This window comes from Scomber scombrus, chromosome 10 (genome assembly GCF_963691925.1).
Source record: "Scomber scombrus chromosome 10, fScoSco1.1, whole genome shotgun sequence".
Taxonomy (NCBI): Eukaryota; Metazoa; Chordata; class Actinopteri; order Scombriformes; family Scombridae; genus Scomber; species Scomber scombrus.
In genome coordinates this window covers 13971355-13990815 of record NC_084979.1, presented here as the reverse complement: position 1 = coordinate 13990815, position 19461 = coordinate 13971355, and the positions used below count along the sequence as shown (strand labels likewise).

The 19461-nt window shown below is 42.9% G+C and overlaps 1 protein-coding gene across 5 annotated transcripts in view; it reads left to right on the top strand.

Annotated features, from left to right (window-relative positions):
* Window positions 1-15875, top strand: part of rerea (arginine-glutamic acid dipeptide (RE) repeats a) — a 131690-nt gene extending 115815 nt beyond the window's left edge. For 3 of the 5 annotated variants that reach the window (XM_062426393.1, XM_062426391.1, XM_062426395.1), the window contains 11 exons: window positions 6884-7046; window positions 7157-7249; window positions 7781-7980; window positions 8239-8400; window positions 8492-8605; window positions 8704-10082; window positions 10749-10971; window positions 11057-11777; window positions 13184-13354; window positions 13465-13645; window positions 13750-15875. In XM_062426393.1, coding sequence (XP_062282377.1) covers window positions 6884-7046; window positions 7157-7249; window positions 7781-7980; window positions 8239-8400; window positions 8492-8605; window positions 8704-10082; window positions 10749-10971; window positions 11057-11777; window positions 13184-13354; window positions 13465-13645; window positions 13750-13783 — 3441 coding nt within the window. In that variant the 3' untranslated portion in view covers window positions 13784-15875. The remainder of the gene's footprint in view (window positions 1-6883; window positions 7047-7156; window positions 7250-7780; window positions 7981-8238; window positions 8401-8491; window positions 8606-8703; window positions 10083-10748; window positions 10972-11056; window positions 11778-13183; window positions 13355-13464; window positions 13646-13749) is intronic. The other 2 variants (XM_062426394.1, XM_062426396.1) reach the window with 1 other exon arrangement.
* Window positions 15876-19461: the final 3586 nt, after the last annotated feature.

The window sequence follows — 19461 nt, the reverse complement described above, 5'->3', positions numbered from 1 at the left end:
GCTGTAGCACAAAGTAAAATATGTGTCATTAACTCATGTCTGTGAAATTGTAGGCAGTACAATTTGTGTCTTTGTCTATTATGAGGGAGATTGTAAATTGCATGAAAATACAAAAAAGGTATTTGCTTTATGCTCAGACATAAGTAATTTATATACTTTATACTCGCATATGTGTTTACTATTTATTTATAGATCATAAAAATGATTCACAATAGGAGCAATGATCTAATAAAATCAATGAAGCAATGTTTAGCAATTTACAAGCATAGAACTGTGTGTGTGTGTGTGTGTGTGTGTGTGTGTGTGTGTGTGTGTGTGTGTGTGTGTGTGTGTGTGTGTGTGTGTGTGTGTGTGTGTGTGTGTGTGTGTGTGTGTGTGTGTGTGTGTGTGTGTGTGTGTGTGTGTGTGTGTGTCAGTTTTTCCCTTAAGGCTTCATTTCTGCATCCTGTTGTTTATTTTCTGGTGACTGCTGTGCTTTACTCCACTTTTAAATATTTAAGTACATGTATTGGCACAGAACTAACATTATCAGTACTTTGGAACAAATCGTGGGGAAAATGTAGATATAAAAAAACGTAAGTTTATTTGTATTTTAGTAAGTACAGTACAGTCAGCTGATGAAACTGATTCAAAGAGATGTTTTTATGCCGCTGTGTCCTCCTGTATTTTAGCATGAAGGTGAAAAAGACTGAAGGGTGCAGTGGCACTCTGTTAGAAAGGCTAACACAGGTGAAGCTACAGTGTGCATTTGTGTTTGGTTACACATCACGAGTCAAACAAGTGTCCTCAGATGGCAAACGGCTGGGCAGTTAGCAGAGGAAAATTATAATTTAATACTGAAGTGAGTTTGTTGGTATTACAGACTCAATTATCAGCCTCTAATGTTTTTGTGTTCATTGTTATGTTGTTGTGACAGAACCGTAAAGGCTATAAAAGCCATTTACACTGTAGAGCATGTCATAATTTTCATAACATGTGTGCATAGTTGACCTGAGCAGTACGTCATGTTCATGCCGGCACTCAGATCAACCAGGAGGTGAAATACTGAGCGGTTCTTGCAGCATCCTCACTCTCTCTGAGAAAAGAGAGCACTCAGCCCCTCCAGGCCCTGTCATTTACAACAGGAGAACAGTGTTCTCAACACAACCTCACAGCAGATGTTTGCCCCGGTACAATCTGTACAAACGTCAAATTGAATTCATTGCCATGTCCTTAGCTCAGCTGCCAGAACCTTGGGGATGAGTGATTATAAATACTTTGGTTGAAACACTAATTAAACCAGCTACAAACTACGGAGGCCTGGTCCAGTTGGCAGCAGCTGTCAGTGATGTGACAGAACAGCTACCGTGTTTGGTAAATGATATAACTTGTTTAGGCAGTGAAATCGCTGTCGGCTGATGGAAGCTCAACCAGTATGTATTGATGTTCTTTTAGCAGACCACAGGCAATTTAGCGTGGCTGAGTGTAGGCAAAATCTTTCTTTCAGCCTAATAGATGGAGCACAGAGAGCCAGAGCTCCCAGTGTAATTGAGTTCTTTGGGAGGCTTCATGTTGTGGTTTTTGGGGACTAGCTTATCAGCAGAACACGTAGGATCGACCCTCCAGCAAAAAGGCACTGTTGCCATCCTATCTGCTTTCACTGGCAAAAGCGCTTACAGCAGGAAAAACACAAGTGCTGATTCTTCAGCATGTGCATCCCTGACCTGTGAAAGCAGAGCTTATTCAGTCATTCTCCAGCAGAAAGGCTCTGCGCAGCATGGAACGGCTGTCTATTTAACCGCCTTTCACATGCACTCTGCTCCACCAGCCAAGGTCCTTTTCACTATTCAGTCGCTGTCGTCTGCCGATGGGCTTCGAGGCATCACTGCTGTAGGTCTATTTTAGAATCAACTACATACATGTAGCTGATAACTCGAATATTTGACCTCTGGATTTTATTTCACAAAAATGTATAGTTGAATTATGCAGCCTCCCCAGTAAAATATTATTAATTGAAAAGCTAAATTTTTTTTGGTGTGTAAAACCAACAATTTTGAGGAAAAATTAGAAAAAGTTTAAAGCAATTTTATAAAACTTAGTTTTAATAGAACATCACCTCAATATTTAAAATGTTAAAATGTATTTTCACCTTGTATCCACTTGATAGGTTGTCATACGTTATGCATATTTTCATATTAGAATTAGAATTATTAGTGTAATATTAATTTATTAGGAATTATTTTGTAAATCCAAAATCAGCTCATAGCAGCAAACTTAACTTAGTGCCCTGTGAACTGAAATATTTGAGCATTGCTTTAAGATAAATAATCATAAATAAACAGGCTCAGAGCATATTAAATGGCCCTTTAGGTACCACAGACATACGTCGGACCTGTTACAAAAGTTAACCACTTACAGTTAAGAGCCAGCGTGAGGATGATGATGATACACTGTGCAACCTGTCGCAGGCAATGAAGAATATAAAGTCCAGGGGTCGAGCACATACATAATTAAACCCTGGTTTGATTTAGCTCAGAGAACTATGTCCCCCCTTCACCTCACCTAAATGAATCAGGAAGCAATTGTCCCTCCTCCGGCTGCAGATTGTGGAAGGAGCAGGAGGAGCACAGGTTCAGGCTGCACTAATGGATGTTTACACAGCTCACTATCAGCCACCAGAAACCAGAAATCACACGCTCGCTGTGCTCCCGGCTGTGGCTTAACTCTCAACTGCTCTAAGTTTTTAGCAGAGGTTTTTATTTACAGAGAGCTTTTTTTTTCTTTTTTCTTTTTTTTTTTTTAGGAAGGGCTGTGGTTGGATTCAACGCTGATTGTCCATTGTTATCCTCTGCTGGCTCTTTATTCCTCCCTCTCAGTTCTCCTCCACACTTGGCCCTCCCCCTGCTCAGCTCTCCCGTTCTCTCCTCCTTCCCCTGCTCTTGCCAGTAACGGCCTTAACCGTTTGGCTTCATGTCAAAGCAGGGGCCTTTTGTGGCTCTGTCACAAATCTGCCAGGAAAAACAGAAACCATCTGTTCAGGCCTGGGCCTGAGAGGGGCTGAGGGTGTAAATACATGAGTTTAGCCCTCGCCCTCAGCCCTGCCCGCGCACACAGGACCACCGAGCCCAGTGGAGGATCCTGCTCTCCCACTCAGCCTCAACCTGCACTCTCAAACAGCAATTATACTGTAGTGTACTGCGGCTTCATGGTAAACCTCATCAAAATAACTCTTACAGTCAGTAACATGAGATGGAATTAAACTCAAGGTGGAAAACAGAAAATGACCAAATCTGAAAGTATTTTTTGGATCGTAAATACTGCTGTAATTTTCTAGTATTCAGAGATTGACAGCACACTTTTGTTTATCACTTGTTGTCTTCTACTTTAAAGCACTGTTTAAAAAATGTGTTGATGTTCTTTGAGATTAAGTACAGTTAAGATAAAATTGAATGTTATTTGAATGAACTGGTATAATTACTCCCCAAACGCTTCACTTAATACAAATTATTTTATGTAGTCATGCATGTCAGTCACAATATATTGACTGTCAAGAATGCATCACCACAGAAGTATAATTTCAGTTCTTAGCCATGGTTCAATCTAAAGGAAACACTGTTGTATATAATCTTGAGCTCCGCATCCATTTCATACATACATACTTGTATGTAGACAACCATTTTAAGTGGCAATAACTGGAATGGAAGTCCTGAGTGTCGTGATAGGAGGGTAAGCCCTTTCCTTGTCGGATAATCCACCGGCCAGAAAGCTCCTGCAGATGGAAGCATTCTAAAAAGCCTCATAATACCGAGCTTATGTTGTCACTATCTCATGTTCTGCGGAGAGGCAGCACACTCTGTACCGCTCTGCAGTGATTTAGTGGACTAGGGAAAATTATGGTGTGGAGGCCAGGGCCAATCTAGATTTCTATTTCAAGTATTTCCATTTTTTTAATACCCATATCCCAGCTAACTGTTTTAGATGCAGGTTTTTGAAAATGATTCCCGTAATGCTGTCGCCTTCATTTCACTGAAAAAATGGCAACTTTACTTGGAAGCCTCAGCAAGCACACACAAATGTTCTGGCTAAACATCCAGTCATGGAGAAGAAACAGAAGGTAATGAAAGTTAAAGTGATGCCGCGGGTATATGGCAGCATGACAAAGTGACTTTGATAGAGAAAAGTACACAGTCAGTGCGAGAGATTGGACATATGCGTCTTCAGAGGAAGCAAATTTGATGTGCAGGCAGGTCGGGAAAGGTAATCTGTCAGTGTCCCTTTGATGCTAATTTACAGGATAAAGCCTCTCAACCACAGGAATGCCAGGTTCATCTACGACTTCACTGCTCTCATAGACATCGTGTATAACTCTTTGCACGTTGAAATTCATACAGACGTCTGTCTTTCCTTTGTCAGCATACCTATTCAAAACTGGTGTTTGTGAAGGCATAATCTTTAACAGTATGAATGAAAAGGGTTTTGTTTATTGTTTTATGGAGGCTGAGAGCACTTTTTTCCTTGTATTCTTTATTAGAAATAACTTTTCAACTTCAAATTTACTCTAAATTTGTTCTTCTTTTGTTTTCCATTTACATCCAGCTGCACCAACTCATCAGCGCACCTGTTAATTCCCATTCAAAAGCCCAAGTTAATGTTTTCATTAGCCCCTGCCTAATGCAATGGTACTTGACACAGTGTAAGTGATGGAGAGGCAGGGTGACCTTTCCCTGTGTCTGCCAAGCTGTTGTTGAAGCCGTGTAGTTGTCAGCCCGCAGCGAGGAGGCAGAGAGGCACTGCTGAGAACAGTCATTAAGCACAGAGCAAAGCCAGCGCTCGGCACCACTCGACACTTTTGATCTGCACATTTCAATTAGATTTCACATCAGGACGCCTGCCTTCCCTCAGTTAGCACCTGCGCCCTTCTTTCCCAACTGGCCAGCCAGGCTGAAGTGGGAGGCGCACAGGAAACGGCTAGAAAGTTCAGTAACCAGAAGTACATGCACAAACACATGGCAACAGCCCAGAGCTTTTAACTGGTATAGTGATATAAAATCATTAGCTCATGAGCAGAGAGAAGAAAAAAAAAAAAAGGTTTTCAGGGTTATCTAAAGGATTGTAAATGATCCATCAGTAAAAGTGAAATCTTTCCTTCTTTACTCAACTGTTTTTTGTATTTTAAAGAGTCTTACTGATTTGTCCTTGCTGAGGTCCAGCACGTGGAATCCATTCCACAACTCCAGATGTGCTCATCTGCAAAACTATTGAGGTCTGAAAAAGTTAGCACAAGCTGTGGGGCTTTGCCATAACACAGCACAGCACCTTAATTTACCCTGAAATGTGAGAAGGTTTCATTGAGCTCTGACACCCTCAGTAAGTGTTCCCAGCACTGTTTTGCCTGATAAGATGGAGTCCTACAGGCATTGGTAGACATGAATTTCCCCTAAGAGCCACATGAAGGGAGATCTTATTAAACTGGACTAAGCCCACTGAGTCGAGCTTTTTCTGCCAATCAAAGCAGCGATTGAGAAAGTTATTTTATAGCAAATACTCACACGACTTCTTGAAGCGATAAGGAGCAACCGCTGGCCAATCCCTGACCTGTGTTTTCTCACAGTAAACAACAAGAAATCAGCTAGCCTCAAGTAGTCTTGCATTTTTATAAGATAAGAAATAAGAAATTAAAGCTGCAGTTACCTTTATGTTTCAATTAATACCAGCCTATTATACTTTGAAATGGCCAACTTTGTTAAGATGTTATTTTCTCTTGTGGCTGAAATAGAGTTGAGTATGAAGCTTTTTATAGCCATTGAAAAATGGCTGCTATTTCATCAAATCATTTCCTGCCATTGTTTGTTTTGGTACATTTTCATAAAAGATGTTAAGCTGTTGCTGAAAAGCTGTTAATGTGTTTTAGAGAGCAATGCACTGACTAATTGTCAAGTTTTACAGCTGAAGTGGAGAAAGAAAACAATCAATAGCCATTAAACCCTGGAAGCTTTGTTGAACAGCAGTTGACCAGACCTCAGACAGTAGATAGCTGCCCTCTGGGCTTTAAAGATTACAGGTGACTTACTGCTCACCTAACAATCACTCCACACCTTCATGAATTTCTTATAGAGCCGACGGAGGACCGCTAACAAGTGAGTCTTCACGGTGGGGGAGAAAAAGCAAAGCTCCACAGGAAACTACATAATTGTCTCTGACTCCTGTCGCCAATTTTCAAGGCTTGTGTATTATGAGTGCGGCCGGAAAGCTGCAGTTAATATGCACAGGCTGCCTCAGCAAAGTGCTTTCTGATCCATGATTGCATGTTTTAATGTTTCAGTTGGGTATTGATTTCCTGGCGGCCTTTTGTACACTGGATTTATCCCCCTCGTCGCTGGCAAGCACGCCCCTCTGAATGTTTGATTAAAGTTCAATTGACTCTTCCAGTGAAGGGGCGAGGAGCCATTTCACTCCCTATTTGTAGCGCCAAAGCTCTGCCTGACATGTTCTTTTGTTCCCATTCAAGCTCCTGCCACCCAGGCAGCCACCAATGCACTGATCCTAATATCCCTGCATTCAGTCAGCCTCCTCGCCTAATCCTGGGACAGACAGGGCCGCAGCACAAACATGCCCAGCCAGCTACAAATCCTGGCATGGAGTGACCAACTCCATGGTCTTTCACTGTGAAATACTGTGCTCACTGCTAATGTATATTTTCCACGTATTTTATTCAACCCAACAGCAGATATTTCACTCTATTTCTCCATTTTTTTCAATAACGTTGGCAAATACACCTCAATTCCTTTTACCTCAGTCACCTCTGTGCTGTCAGTAGCGACGCATCCTCCACCAAGTAGATGAATATATTTGATGTGATATATTTGCGCATTTTAACAGGATTCATTTTGTGTTTCCTTTTTAGGGAGAGCTAATTACCTTCTACTACTATTGGAAGAAGACTCCTGAGGCAGCCAGTTGTCGAGCCCACCGCAGACACCGCCGCCAACCCGTCTTCCGCCGCATCAAGACAAGAACTGCTTCAACTCCTGTCAACACTCCCTCACGTCCCCCCTCCAGCGAGTTCTGTACGTATACTTGACCCCTTCAAAGGCAGTCAGAGAGGAAAAAGGAAACCTGATATATTGTGGTGTTGGAGCGATGATGTCAAGTTTTTTTTTTCCTTCCTCTCTTCCAGTGGACCTCAGCTCAGCCAGTGAAGATGACTTTGACAGTGAAGACAGCGAACAGGAGTTGAAAGGCTACGCTTGCCGCCATTGTTTCACTACCAGTAAGATGCTGTGTTTCATTTACAGACTATCACTCTCATCATATGGACTTGCTTGGCTATTCCTGTCCTGATTGGGATCAGTGTGAGCCCTCACAACACAGCGCTGTGTGACAGATGGGCATCAGAGGATGTCAAGACTAATTTGATCAAATCAGACATGAGCCCACAGCTCGTTCACTCTCTCCACCTCATTATCCTTCCCCTCTTTCCCCCCCAGCTGGCTCCCATTGCCAAGCTACCATCTGATCACACTTACATTACCACCATCACAACAAGGGTGGCTAATAACTTTGGCTTTTATTGTTAACCCACGCAGACCTTATTACTGCATTATTGAGGATTTAATACAGTATTTAGAGGAGGACAGAGGGAGATACTATCTTTGATTCAACTCCCGCATGAAAAAAAATTATATTTAGTACAAAGTTAGTTAAGCACATACTCTATATTTGGCCGTATTGCTTTAGTTGTGATATCATTTCTATGCCTGTGAAAGTGTGTTATTTCACAACTGTAAATGGCTTTCCTCAGCCTCCAAGGACTGGCACCACGGGGGCCGGGAGAACATCTTGCTGTGCACAGACTGCCGCATTCACTTCAAGAAGTACGGTGAGCTGCCCCCCATTGAGAAGCCTGTAGACCCGCCGCCATTTATGTTCAAACCTGTCAAAGAGGAAGAGGATGGACTCAGCGGGAAGCATAGCATGAGGACCCGACGGAACCGAGGCTCGGTGTGTACAAACTCCTGCTCCCCATCTATCCCTCTATTTTCACTTTCAGGAACCATAGCCTCAGATATCCCTGGAGCAATGCAGAGCCAGACTACAAACACAATAAGCTTATCATCTCTAGACAAGTAGTACATATGTTGTTTCATATATTTGGTATTAAAAGTTAGATTTAGGTATGATATTTATAATAATATAGATCCATCTTTATTTCTCCAAATATTGGTCATGATTCATGTTGACTTGAATTGCTGTTAACAGATGTCGACGCTACGAAGTGGTCGTAAGAAGCAGACAGCTAGTCCCGATGGCCGAGCCTCGCCTACCAATGAGGATTTGCGCTCCAGTGGACGTACCTCACCCAGCGCAGCAAGTACGGACAGCACTGACAGCAAGACGGACTCCATGAAGAAGCCCAGCAAGGTAAATACAGCTTTGACCGCTTGAAAGTTGTTTTCCATGTACATATGTCTGTGAAATGTACACTAATGGCTCTGCCGCTTTGGCTCTACAGAAGATTAAAGAAGAGGCTCCTTCACCTATGAAGAGTGGCAAACGGCAGCGAGAGAAAGGAGCTTCAGACACAGAAGAGCCCGAGAGGGCCAGCAACAAAAAGTCCAAGACACAAGTGAGTCTTTGGTCCTTTTTTGTTATCTGTTTGTGTTTCAGTGGACTGCAAAGACTTAGTGTTTTGATGCTCATACTTCTCTCTTTTCTGTCCCTCAGGAGCTCAGTCGGCCAGACTCGCCCTCAGAATGCGAGGGTGAAGGGGAGGGAGAGGGCGAGAGCTCTGATGGGCGCAGCATCAACGAGGAGCTCAGTAGCGATCCTAAAGACATTGACCAGGACAACCGGAGCTCCTCCCCAAGCATCCCCAGCCCCCGTGACAACGAGAGTGACTCAGACTCCTCTGCCCAGCAGCAGCAGCTGCTGCAGAGCCAGCATCCTCCAGTCATCCAGTGTCAGCCAGGCACCTCAGCCGCCTCCTCAGCACCACCTCCGCCTACAACCTCAGCTCCCTCACTGCCCCCACAGGTCTCCCCCACAGCGGCCTCCACCTCTCTACCTCCCCAGCCTCTGCCCCAGGCAAGCCCGATGGCTCTTATCCAGTCAGGAGCAGCCCTCCATCCTCAAAGGCTTCCCTCTCCTCATTCACCTCTGACTCAGGCACCTCCTCCTGGTCCTCCAGTCCCACCTCAGTCATTACCCAGCTCGCATCACGGGCCCATGCCTCCCATGCCTCATCCACTGCAGCCCGGCCCCTCACACATGCCTCATCCTCACTCCATGCCCCCTCAGGGCTTCCCTGTGGGTCAGTCTCAGGTCCCACCACCGCCAATCTCTGGCCAATCGCAGCAGAGGCCACACACGCCTCCCCCCCAGTCCCAGTCATCTTCTCAGAGTGGAGGCCAGCCTCCCAGAGAACAGCCCCTGCCCCCCGCCCCGATGTCCATGCCTCACATCAAGCCTCCACCAACCACACCTATACCACAGATCCCAAACCCACAGTCCCACAAACACCCACCCCACGCGTCAGCACCTCCGTTTCCTCAGATGCCTTCAAACCTGCCTCCACCTCCTGCCCTCAAGCCCCTCAGTTCTTTATCTACCCACCATCCTCCATCAGCACACCCACCTCCCCTCCAGCTCATGCCACAGGGGCAGCAGCTTCAGCCTCCCCCAGCCCAGCCTCCAGTTCTCACCCAGTCCCAAAGCCTCCCAACATCAACCAGTCACCAGCCTCCTCCAGCTCCACCTCTGCCGCCCTCCGCAGCAGCATCACACCCCAACGGGCCACCGCAACCGCCATTCTCATCTCATCCTTTCAACACAGTTCTACCTCCAACCGGCCCTCCCCCATCTTCATCAAACTCTATGCCAAGCTTACAGTCTCCATCTTCCTCCACTCCATCCGCCTCCATCTCTATGCCACTCCCTGCCTCAGTCACGTGTGCCGGCCCGGGCCCGGTGCTCCCGCCTGTCCACATCAAAGAGGAGCCTCTGGACGAAATAGAAGAGCCAGAGAGCCCCCCACCTCCACAGAGAAGTCCCTCCCCCGAGCCTACTGTCGTCAACACGCCCAGCCACGCCAGCCAGTCAGCACGGTACGTCTACTAATGATTTCTATCCCAAAACTATCTGTAAAAGACAAAAACGCACACCTGCTCAAGCCGTTATTTATCAGGAGTGTGTCGAGCTGCTTACTGGCTTGTCAGGTCGCCGATCAGCTCTCAAACACATTCGACAACAAAGAGTCTCTGCCTTCATGTTTTAAGGCTTTAGTGTACACAACAGATCAAATGTCCTCAGCAAAACTGGCATCCAAGGCCCCAATTAACCATGAGCTCTGACTGACTGATGGCGAGGAATTATCGATGGAGAGCAGGGAGATTAATTACAGTGAGATGCGAGTGAACTGAGGCATCTGAATATGAGTATGTGTAGTTGCCTTGTGCTTAAGTGGCTCTCATACATCCAATGAATAGCAATGAGGATTTTAATACATACTCAGCACAGCAGGAAAAGTGAATGCAGAGGGAGTTTGTTTCCTTTTGAATAATAGACTAGTCTAAGCTAATACAAGTCGCTTTTGATCTAATGGGACATTATCTCAGCCATTCAACATGAAATATGAAGAAGGAATATCACGGCTCTAGTCTATTCTGTTTGTCACAAGTATTCATTAATGGATTAAATGTTCATTTTTTCTGTGTAAATGTTGAATATACTAAATGTTTTGTTTGTTTTTTTTTCTCTAATGTGACCTGCAGGTTCTACAAACACCTGGACCGGGGTTACAACTCATGTGCTAGGACAGATTTCTACTTCACACCCCTGCCTTCTTCTAAACTGGCCAAAAAACGAGAGGAAGCTGTGGAGAAAGCCAAGAGAGAAGCAGAACAGAAAGTCAGGGAAGAGAAGGAGAGAGAGAGAGAAAAAGAGCGAGAAAGAGAGCGGGAACGAGAACGAGAAAAGGAAGCAGATCGAGCTGCGGTGAGTGGTTTTGCTCGTTTCCTTTTTGTTGCTGTTAAATGTTTTCTTTTAAATTGTACTAAATGTGGTATTTCTGCCCCCACAGAAAGCCTCCAGTTCCGCACACGAGGGCAGAATGGGTGAACCTCAGATGGCCGGTCCCGCTCACATGCGTTCACACTTCGACGGCCCCCCAACTACGATTGCCGCTGTGCCTCCATACATCGGCCCCGACACCCCTGCCCTGCGCACCCTCAGCGAGTACGCCCGACCCCATGTCATGTCCCCCACCAATCGAAACCACCCCTTCTTTGTGTCCCTTAACCCTGCAGACCCGCTGCTGGCCTATCATATGCCCGGCCTGTACAACACTGACCCAGGCATACGGGAGCGCGAGCTGCGAGAGCGGGAGATGCGTGAGAGGGAGATTCGTGAGAGGGAGCTGAGGGAGAGGATGAAACCTGGTTTTGAGGTTAAACCTCCAGAGATGGACACACTCCACCCTTCCACAAACCCCATGGAGCACTTTGCCCGGCATGGGGCCATCACGTTGCCCCCCATGGCCGGCCCTCACCCCTTTGCCGCCTTCCATCCAGGCCTGAACCCATTAGAGCGCGAGCGGCTGGCACTTGCTGGGCCACAGCTGAGGCCAGAAATGAGCTACCCAGAGCGGTTGGCTGCAGAGAGACTCCATGCTGAGAGGATGGCCACAGTAGCCAATGACCCCATCGCCCGTCTACAGATGTTCAGTGTTACGCCACACCACCACCAGCACTCACATATTCACTCCCATCTACACCTCCACCAGCAAGATCCTCTTCACCAAGGTAAAAGACAGCCCTGCTCATATACACACCACTGTCACCACTGTTACAAATGACACATTATAAACTTTTACATTATAGCAACCATTTTATCAGAGTTGTTTTTTATATTTCCAATAATTCATGTATAGTGAAATTCAGTATTTAGCCAGTTTTTGGTCTTCTTTTTTATTAGTGCAACAGTGATGTTGCCCTAATTAAATTTATAGTTGAGAAGAAGAATGAAACTAACTCATATTTATCAATACCTATACACATATATATTTTACATAGACTTTTGCAGACATATTCAGCATGTGTACAATTGTACATTGATCTTTTATATATAATGATTCCCATGAATTGTGTAAATGAATGCATGCATGCTTTGTTCAATACCTGAATGTTTTATTGTGTTTTATCAGTGTTACTGTGAGATGTTATGTAATTACACATAGTTATTATACATTTTGAGATGATAAGGGAGATCTTTGTCTTCAGTGCAGAAGATTTTAATTCAAACCATAGCTTTAAGCATAAAATATTTTTTTTTTTAAATTAGGGGACCAAGATTACAGCCGTAGGGCATTCCACAGATTAATTGTTACTTATTTATGATGTAGCAATTTTTGGATATAAATAAATCTGTTATTTTAATTAATAGCAAATTAGAAGAACATCCTTAAGCCCAGATCTAAGATGTTCCATGTTAAGATTATCATGATTTACTGTATGAAAGACTTTGATGCAACTAAAACAAATACAAGGATTCTATTATTATAGAAGATAGTTGAAATAATGCAGCCTATCTGAAACAGTGTATCTGCACTTCTGATGTTGTTTTAAACTCTGCTGTGCAAGAAATTTATTTTTAGGACTATAGACAAAAAGAGTGCAGTAGAATGGGAAGTAGACGTTAATTAATAAGTATTAAAGTAACATAATTGATTGATATTATTAAGTTGGATAATGAGCAGTAAAGAACTCAAGCAAATATAAATTAACTTTTTAAGATGTAGTACAGCAGAAGTATTGATCAGTGCTCTGCAATAAGAATTAAGTGGTGTGTAATCATACCCAATTATAATACTTATAATATGAAAGTGACTTTTAATTCATGACTTGCACCTTTCTAGATTAAAATTATTTACCATAAACACCAAACTCTACCTCATATTGTGGTCTTCCTGTAGTAGTCTACACCATTGAAATATGAGTTGGATAAAAGCATGTTATATCCCCATTAAGTTTCTGATAGAACTAGCAGATGTTGTGTTGTGGATTAATGCAGTAGTGGTCCCTGCACTCTTTTGGTCAACCTTGAGATGTTTTATTGAACTATCTATCACTAATGACTGTAGTATGCACTTTTTGTGATACACAATGTTGAAATGAGTGTAACCTATACCTAAGATTCTAAAACCCAGAAGGTGGTGGTGAATGTCTTGTGTGTCCTCCAGGGTCTGGGGCCCATCCCCTAGATGCCCTGGGAGCCCCTGGACCTCACCTGGCCCGTTTCCCCTACCCACCCGGCGCCATCCCCAACGCTCTCCTTGGCCAGCCACCGCATGAACACGAGATGCTGCGCCACCCAGTCTTCGGTAGGCTCTTGGCCAATGTCAACTCTCATTAAGAGTAATATCACATCCAATCTATCAATCTGAGTTCTGCCAGATCGCCTAATCAAATCTTTGGTCTGTGCCTCCTCCAGGTACTCCATACCCACGGGAACTACAAGGAGGCCTGCCACCTCCCATGTCAGCAGCCCACCAGCTGCAGGCCATGCATGCCCAGTCAGCTGAGCTCCAGCGGCTGGCCATGGAGCAGCAGTGGCTCCACGGACACCATCACATGCACGGAGGACCACTGCCCGGTCAGGAGGACTACTACAGGTCAGACAAACAACACAAAGTAGACTCAGGAAAAAAGATCAGATAAACAGTGCATCCATCTTGGATTTGCCGAGTACTAATATTTGATGTTGTTTATATTTCAGCCGTCTGAAGAAAGAGAGTGACAAGCAGCTGTAACCAGTCAAGGGAGGCAGTGACTAACAGGCGTAGGACACGGGAAGTTGTTACAGAGCGGTCTTGCAGAGGCTCTCCAGGGTCCTCTGAACACATTCAGTTATGAAGAACAGAAAAGGCCAAGTGGATCGTCTGAGAAGAATTCTTCAATATTGGGTTTTTTTTTGTTCCTGTCAAGGACGTTTTTTATTATTATTATTTTTCAAGACATTGACTTTCTTTGGTATATAGCCAGTAGTGACAACGTCCTCAAGACTCCTGCATGACAAGCTTCCCTGACGTTTTTTTGTAGGTGCTAGAACAAGACACTGTGCTTATCAACAACAACAAAAAAAGACAAGACCGGTCAGGCCGTTTATGGAAAAATAACAAGTGCTATCTTAAATTCAACATTTATTTTAATACATTGTTGGAGGTTTTTCATAATTTTAAGAAAAGCTACAGCATGGCGTTTTTGAGTCTGTAAATAGTATATATAAACATATAATTATTATTATAATTATTATTATTACTAGGTGTGGACTCCAAACCAAGTCGTTTCAACCTCCAATTGTTTTGAAGCATTATCCCTTGTTTCAGAGGGGAGCACCGTGGCATTATATGAGCAGTTTCTGAGAGAGTTGCGGTTCAGTTGTGACGTTCCTCTGACATCACTGTGTTAGATTTAGTCCCACATACACTATGTAAACCATAAACCTGTCACACCCACATCCATTCATCACACACAGTTGACACGTATCAGGTTTTCCGAATGTGTAAACTCAACATGTTGAGTTAATGATTTGAAACACTTGAAGAGGCAACACAGTAGTCACTGAGGCTTTCGTGGAGTGCACGCTGAAGCCATGAATTAAAAAGAAAAAAAAAGTTTGCACTGATTGGTTTTTATCCTTTTGCTTAAAATCAGTATTTAAGTCAAAAAAACACTTCTTTACTTTATTGTTGTTGTTTTTTTAAAGGGAATGGTTTTAATTGTGTTTTTGGTTTTTTAAAGTTGACTTCTGAAGCAGATCAGGCTGAACTGAATAAAATCTTTGCTTCAGATTCTTTTAAATGCTGATTATTGGGACCTAAATTTTAACATTGTTCACCATAACCAAAACCTAACAGGACTTTAGGATTGTTTTAATGTATGAAAGGTTGTGAGTCGGTGTCAGTTGATTTGTGTTGCGCCTTTCTTCACCTGGTCCCGTCATCCATGTTTGTCGCAGGGCTCATTTCCGACTGAGTCATCCTCCAACTAGGCTGTAATAAAGTTCACTGTGACACTAGAGGAGGCCTGCCGACACATGACGACCAGGACGTAGAGAGTTGATGATTGTGTGTGAATGTGTATGTTTTCCTCACAATTTTTCATATGCCTCGGTTCTTTAAGGATACGCACGTCCTCCTGGGCCTCGGGAGCTGCGTGTTTGTGTGTGCCACTGACTGTTACAAGTATTGTTGATCTGTCTTACCAGTGCACATGAGCCCAAGTTTGCTTTGTTTGTTGTTTTTTTAGCTGTGGCCATGACACAAGTTCTGCATTTGTTCCATGCACTAAGACTGTTTGACCACCATGGACATTTAGAAAACTGTGGCTATTATTTTTCTGTACGTGCATTTAAAAGTGACCATATCATCCCTCAGAGCACTATAATTTACATTTTAATGCTTGCAAACGTCATCAATCTCATGCCCCCTTTATAAAGTCCAAAAAGTCTTTCAAACCCTGACAAGAATTGTCACTCTGTCTTGCCATCTTCCACCAATTCCTGTTCTGACGTACTCCTCATCATCCTTTGCCTCGTTTCCTGACGACTCCCTTGCCTTTTACTCCCTCTTTTTGTGTCTCCAAAACCTTTGATGTTAAGTGTTGTCAATGGTTTAGCTTCTTGTTTCAAAGCGGCAATAGCAGAATGTAAATTCTGACTGCTAAGATTTATATATATACTGGTATCTTGAAGCTTATTGTATATATGAGTAGTCGCCATGGGATGACACAATGTAAACAAAAAGTAGAAATAATAAGAAAAATTGTGAGTCCTGTGTTCTCTCCATTTGAGTATTTTGTAATTTTTTTGAAAAATTTGTGGAATTAAAATAAACGACTAAGTTACACCACAATACACGACTTGTTCTTTTTTCTTTATATGCATTTTGATACATCATTGAATCATATTTCCTTCTTGGTAAGCAGTTATTTGCACGCCGAGGTAGAGCAGACTGCAAAATCCCAGCAGCCATTAGACAATAATCCTGTTTTAAGGATAAACAATTTTGATTACTCACTGCTCGAATAGCAGAGAAAGACAGCGGAAAACACTCCTAATTCCCCCTTTTTCTTTACATAAGTGAAATGTAATTCTCCAGCTGAGAAGAAAAGGGGCTGTTGCTGGCTCTGTTTTGATAATACTCATGTCCTATATTTGCTCTTGAATAATAGAATTTGCGCTTGACGAGAGAAACGTGTTGCGGAATAGATCAAACATTCCTGTTTCTCTCTTCTTTTTTTTGCAGCCTCCCATATTTTCAGCTTCACAAATACAGAGCTTTAAGAGATCACACCAGCAGCAGGTAGTGAATCTCAGAGCTGAATATTGCACTGCTATGGTATAATAACATCAAAGCCGGGCTAAGCCAGAAGGAACACCTACTCAGGCTGAGATGCCTCGCTATCAGCGGGGCAGGGCTGTCATTTCATCCTGTGTGTGGGGAGTGATAGACCAGCAATCTGTGATGGTGTGCCGCAGCAATGGCTGTCATTTTGAGAGGGAGCTATTATTCTACTGCTGCTCTCTGAAATGATGCCCTGTCCTCGGGAAAATCGAGGTTCCTCGGCTGCTCTATCCTGGGGCTGTCATGTGACGGAGGTGCTGCTTGTTGTTGCTGGCTCGCCTCGTATCACCTCTACATAAGACACAACAAGACGTCAGAGCCGAGCAGCGCCTGCTGGTTGAATAATTCATCTCCCCTCCTCCTCCTTCTCCTCCTCATCCTCCTCCTCCTCCACACCGGCGATGGAGCGACTGTGACTTGTGTCAACTCAAATCCTTCTCATAATACTGTATGTACCCCTCAGGCAGGCACACAGGGATACGTAGTCTTAGAAAATCTGCTCTTTCTGTCTGAATAGCAATATGATTTGTGCTGTTCTCGCTGTGTTATTGTGTCTGTTGCAGCAGGTCTCGGACACGGACCCTCCTCATCTTCCTCATCCTCCTGTCTCTCCTTTCGCTCCACTGGGCCTGCCTGCTGCAGAGTGTGATGCTCAGAGGCAGAGAGGAGCCTACATGCTATTAGTGCGTTCAGTTGGAAGGTAGCTGTGTTCTTTCAATGGGTAGCTCTGCGGCTGCCCTGTAGCCGAGCAGGGACCTGTTTATCTAAAAATGAGCTGTGTTGATGCAGAGAAATCTGCTGCTGTTGTCTTCCTCATCCACTGTCTGGATTACACATACAAGAGACATGATAGGGTGAATAAGAGTTATGTGGGACAAATTATGCAGTTGCAATATATTTTTATATGAAGGCAGTACATTATATCTGCAACCAGTACCATTATGAAATCCCTGAGGTGTTTTCTAATCTTATCAGAAACGAGGATGCAAATATCACACTCAGAGAAGAAATGGTAAATATTCCTTGTGCCAAATTGACTCAGATTATGTGTCTTTCCTAATGTGGCACAATTAAACCTGAAATATGGGACACTCACTTTGAGGCTGCAAGGTATAAATCACCTTAATTCATACAATAAAACCTTCTCTGCTCAGTAACACTCAAGGCCAAAGTGCCCATGTTTGGTCATTTCAGTAATTACAATGTTTTTGCTGTTACAGATAGTAATGTATTATATTATGTAGTATATTAATATTAGTAATAATAGAATTTGCAGCCAGCCCCTAAGGTTAAAGTAACTTAAACATGACATAAGTAAGATCCCTGAATAACTATTGGTATAACGCATTTATTATACGACTGTCCCACATTTCAAAGCGCATTTTCTAAAGTGGGACAATGAAACACTGACTGAAATAAAAAATACAAAACATGTTTTCACCATAAAACTGTATTTTTAAGGCATAAATATGTCATAGACAATCTGATAACAATCAGCCACATTGTTTCATTTATGACAGATTTATATCCTTTACATTAAATTATTGAAAATCCTTTGTCACAGACCTTAACTGGATTTCACATCAAGTACTTCCTGTTGGAAGATTGGATTGCCCTAATCATCACATGTGGAGTAATGTGATTTCAATTACATGATATTGCAGGTTTAATGTGACAGCAGTCCTAATCATTAGCATTTGGTAGAAAATGCCAAAAGAGATGCATTTGAGCTCAGTGTCCCACATTTGGCAGTGTCCCACATTACACTAATTCCCCCAACTAGATATTTTATGTATATTTTCCCTAACAGGTGTTTGGTGTAGAAATAAAATCACTGGCTTCATGTTTTCTCTGGATGATATTTATTTGGATTTCATCCTTTTAAGCAGAGTCTCATTCAGATCTGGATCTGTCATTTACAGAACAAGGCACATGTGTTTATGCAAAGACTCCACTCAATAAATTGAGCACAGCTGTAGGAATTTGATGCATGCAAATAAAGGTAATTAAACACATCTAAAATGCAAATGAGCCCTTCTCAAATATGCAAACATGCATTTTATTTAAAACAAGGTTAGTCGCTGCATTTCAGCAATCTGAATATGTATGTCAATAAAACAACATTCATTTTCCAAGGAAAGGTTAAAGCAAGGTTTTTCCTGTAAAACACTGGAATGATAACTACACCTGGGAGGGTAAACTTTTAGAGGCAGCTAGATGGTAAAATACTTAGATTGTGATGTTTCAGTCTGCTATCGAGCACTTTCCCGGTAAATTCAATATAAAAGTCCTACAGAAAAGATTACCGCTGCATCTGTCACAAAGCAGCCATGGAAATAAACCTGCTGCTTCATGAAAGACAAAACATCCTTCAGATCTCCAGATAATTGACCCCAGAGTGTGTCCAGTGTCACCGTCCTCCTCCTGCAGTTCCTATAATCACTTCTCTCTCGCCAAACACAGCTCATGGCTTCTCCTTCAAGTCTGTACGGTGAGAAATGTGTTACCCAGTCTGTGGTCTGGAAGTTCAGAAGTGATTTTAAAAACAAAAGGGAAACAGGAGAAGATTTCGGGGAAAGAGATAGAGGGATCTGTCAGGAAATCATGCATGGTCTGGGGATCTCTTTTGGCATACTTTAGTTTAGTTTTCATACCATATGAGAAGGTTCATTTACTCGAGACTCTGCAGGAAACAACTTTTCTGCTCCTGTCCATTTGTTTCTCATACATGAAGTAGTCACGTTCTACTCTGCTACATTTCAGAGGGAGTTTTTTACTCCTCTACATTCATTTATCATCTATAGTTATTAGTCACATTTCAGATTTTACATTAAAAAACGTAATCAGTTCATAAAATATGATGCATTGTTGTAAAGTATCCCACAGTAAATAAAATTGTTCAAACTGGTTCCACTTTGACCGATCACCACATGATCCAACAATATATTAATGTAACAAAGACCTGTCTACAGAAGTACTTAACTTTTCATATTTGAACTACATTTTGTTGTTAATACTTTTACTGAAGTAAAAATTTGAATGCAGAACTTGTACATGTGGTGCAGAATTTTTTATAGAGTGGT